This window comes from Myotis brandtii, unplaced genomic scaffold (genome assembly GCF_000412655.1).
Source record: "Myotis brandtii unplaced genomic scaffold, ASM41265v1 scaffold698, whole genome shotgun sequence".
NCBI classification, from domain to species: domain Eukaryota; kingdom Metazoa; phylum Chordata; class Mammalia; order Chiroptera; family Vespertilionidae; genus Myotis; species Myotis brandtii.
Window position 1 is genome coordinate 1,610,497 of NW_005370731.1, and position 3,685 is coordinate 1,614,181.

The 3,685-nt window shown below is 57.1% G+C and overlaps 1 protein-coding gene across 1 annotated transcript in view; it reads left to right on the forward strand.

The window, feature by feature from the left end:
- Positions 1-6: 6 nt before the first annotated feature.
- Positions 7-3,685, forward strand: part of TGFB1I1 (transforming growth factor beta 1 induced transcript 1) — a gene marked incomplete at its 3' end in the record, with an annotated part of 4,304 nt that continues 625 nt past the window's right edge. Inside the window, exons 1-8 of the mRNA XM_005882111.1 lie at positions 7-52; positions 1,254-1,369; positions 1,495-1,547; positions 1,649-1,791; positions 1,964-2,051; positions 2,166-2,271; positions 2,384-2,578; positions 3,425-3,598. Coding sequence (XP_005882173.1) covers positions 40-52; positions 1,254-1,369; positions 1,495-1,547; positions 1,649-1,791; positions 1,964-2,051; positions 2,166-2,271; positions 2,384-2,578; positions 3,425-3,598 — 888 coding nt within the window. The remainder of the gene's footprint in view (positions 53-1,253; positions 1,370-1,494; positions 1,548-1,648; positions 1,792-1,963; positions 2,052-2,165; positions 2,272-2,383; positions 2,579-3,424; positions 3,599-3,685) is intronic.

A 3,685-nucleotide genomic window follows, 5' to 3' on the forward strand; every position in this document is an offset into this window, starting at 1 on the left:
CCGCCCTGCAAGCCCAGCGTGGTCCGCCTGTGCCCCACCATGGAGGACCTGGGTGAGTGGGGTCCGGGTCCCCTTGTGCCCAGCCCTGCATCGACCTCTGGACCCGCTTCCCCGTCCTGGAGCCCCCCGGCCCTCCCCGGCATCTCCTCATCCTGCCTCCTGTCTTCTCGCTTCTGCTCTCAGCCCGCGCCTCCTTTCCGACTCCACGTCCCCCTTCCTGCCTCTCCCTTCCTGCCTTTCCCGGGCCGGCCGCTCCCTCCCTCCTTCCTCTCCCTGCCCCTCCATCCCCAGCTGCGGACGCGCCGGGAGGTGCGTGCCTGCCCGCGGGCGCCGGGGCTCAGGGGCTCTGGGATGGGAGGGGTTGGAGGGGTCTTGGGTCCGGGACTGGGAAAGTAGACAGGAAAGGGAGGCTTTGACATCAAGTTCTGGAAAAGAAAGGGGCCTGCCCCGGGGTTTGGGGGAGGAAAGAGTTAAGGGTCCCTAAGTTTGGTAGGTGCCCGGAGAGGTTCAGGGTGCTCTAGGTGAAGAGTGAGGGGGCAGGGACTGCTGGGTTCTGGAAGGGAAAGGGGATGGGGGTGGGGTGAGGTGGGGTGGTAGTGGTGTCCGGGTGGAAGGAGGAGGCATTTTGCACTCCCTATCTGTCGGAACTGGGGCTGAAGGCTGTGCCCTCCAACTGTGAGACAGAAGGGGTTCCAGCACCCTGCAATAGGGGGTGCTGTTCAGTAGGGGTAGCGGGCACTGGTACTGTGGAGAATAAGCCAATCAGAAAGCAGGTCCCTGCAGACTCACCAATGAGGTGCATAGGGTGGGACCCACTGGGGCCTGGAGGTGAGCCAGCGCTGAGTGGGCGGGGCTAGGTCCGGGGAGGAATTAGTGGGCGTGGCAAAGAGCGTTCAATCAGAAGGCTGGGTGCCAGGCATGTAGCCAATTGAGCAATTTGGGGTGGAGTCAACTTTGGCTTCAGTAAAGAGCCAATTTTGACTGCATTAGGGAAGACTTTAAGAAAAAAAAAAAAATCAGACGGCTGGGTTTGTGCATGTCTCCCAGGATGAGCCACTGGGATATTCTGGTCAAATATATTCCTTACTACCCTTCCACTTCTCTGCCTTGGTCTGGCCTTGTGTTTCCTTCTTAATACTGGCTTCTGTCCTCAAATACTGCCCACTTGGAAGCCTTATCCTTTGATATCTTAAGGCCCTGTCTCGGTCCTAACCTTGACCTCTCAACTTCTCACCTTGACGGCCTCCCTGCAGATGCCCTGCTCTCTGACCTGGAGACCACCACCTCACACATGCCACGGTCAGGGGCTCCAAAAGAGCGACCCCCAGAGCCCCTCACGTCTCCCCTGCCCTATGGCCACCAGCCACAGGTGAGGTCAGATGCTGTGGACCAGGGCAACCACTAGGGCCAGTCTGGCCAAGGCTGGGGGAGTCTGGGCCCGAGTGAGGCAAGGTACTGGTCGATCACCCCGCACACGTGTCCGTCTCTCTGTAGGTGGGGACTGGGGAGTCTTCCGGAGCCTCTGGGGACAAGGACCATCTATACAGGTAAGCGGCCTGAGAACTGGGGGATGGGGAAGCCAATTGAGACTCAGGTGAGGAGTCTTCGATTCCCCACCCTGAACCCAAGCTCCCACCCTGTTCCCCAGCACGGTATGCAAGCCTCAGTCCCCAAAGCCTGCGGCCCCTGCGGCTCCTCCATTCTCCTCTTCCAGCGGTGTCCTGGGCACGGGACTGTGTGAGCTAGACCGGTTGCTTCAGGAACTTAATGCTACTCAGTTCAACATCACAGGTACCATGGTTCCTGAAACAGGCCTTGAGGGGCTGGGGCAGGGCAGGGCAGGGCAGGGCAGAGATGAAGGGGCATAGATTTCCCAGAGTAGCAGCTAAAAGGACACAAAGCCTTACGTGGGAGGGTGCGGAGAGCAGGCCCTGTGTCCACTGCCCTTCTCTCCTCTCTGCAGATGAAATAATGTCTCAGTTCCCATCTAGCAAGGAGACCGCGGGGGAGCAGAAGGAGGACCAGTCTGAGGACAAGAAAAGGCCCAGCCTGTGAGTTTGGCACAGTTGCCAGGTCTGAGAGAGGCGATTGGTCTTGGATGCCTGAGTGACTGGAGGGAGCGTTGCTCTGGGAGGCTCTGAGCTGACACACGTTGTTCTTCATAGACCTCCCAGCCCATCCCCTGTTCTCCCAAAGCCTTCGGCCACCTCGGCCACCCTGGAGCTGGACAGACTGATGGCCTCACTCTCTGACTTCCGAGTCCAGAACCATGTGAGTCAGGCAGGAGGGTGGGCCAATGTGGTTTTGTGGCTCCCTAACCCATTCTAGACCTTCCCACATCTGTTGCCTTGCTGACTCAACTCACATCCTCCCTGTTGTGTAGCTTCCAGCTCCTGGGCCAACCCAGACACCGGTGCCAAGCTCCGTGAACAAGGGCTCCCCATCCCCACCAGGGCCCGCAAGCAAGGGCAGCCTAGACACCATGCTGGGGCTGCTGCAGTCCGACCTCAGCCGCCGTGGCATTCCCACCCAGGCCAAGGGCCTCTGTGGCTCCTGCAACAAACCCATCGCTGGGCAAGTAAGTGCAGCTCTGCGAGGTGGAGACCCACAGTCTTCACTGAGCACCAGCCTTTGTGCTGTCCCCTTTAAATCAGTAACTCCGGAAACTGGGTGTTATTGTTATGCATATTTTATGAATGAGGAAACTGAAGCTCCGACTCACACAGCAAGTAAGGGGCAGGGTGGGAATTCCAACCCAGCTACCACTTATTGTAGCCTCCTATGTCAGCGGTTCTCAACCTGTGGGTCGCGACCCCTTTGGCAGTCGAACGACCCTTTCACAGGGGTCGCCTAAGACCATCCTGCATATCAGATATTTTACATTACGATTCATAACAGTAGCAACATTACAGTTATGAAGTAGCAACGAAAATAATTTTATGGTTGGGTCACAACATGAGGAACTGTATTTAAAGGGCCAGAAGGTTGAGAACCACTGAGGTAGATCCTCCTGACAGATAAAGTGCCCTGCTTCCATCCCAGAATTCCCGACCCGAGCAGAGCAGGTGGCATTATGACTTTCGGGGGCCTTACCCACGTTTGCCTTCATAGGTCCCTTCCTCCATTAAAAAATAGTAAACATTGTATTTTATGACTGTGTTAGTTTAAAGAGGAATATATTAATATTATCTATGAAACAGTTTTCTTGTAGCTCATTTTTTCCCTTCTGATTTTAAAAGAAATTACAACATTTCCGTGGGCTCCTAAAGAGTATTGTGGGCCCCAGGCCCTGTGCTGGAGGACCTGGGCTGAATCTCCATCACCTACAGCCGGAGTGACTTGAAAAGTGCCATGTAAACCTTGGCTCACTGGGGACATGGTGGCCGAAGGGCCACTCTGACCCTGGCCTCGACCCGACTCGCAGGTGGTGACTGCGCTGGGGCGCGCTTGGCACCCTGAGCACTTCGTTTGTAGTGGCTGTTCCACCGCCCTGGGAGGCAGCAGCTTTTTCGAAAAGGATGGAGCCCCCTTCTGCCCTGAGTGCTACTTCGAGCGCTTCTCCCCGCGATGCGGCCTCTGCAATCAACCCATTCGACATGTGAGCCCTGCCTGGCCCACAGGCGAGGCGCTTCTCACCCAAGCGACCCGGAGATGGGCTTCATCCACTCCAGTCCCCTCCCTCCAG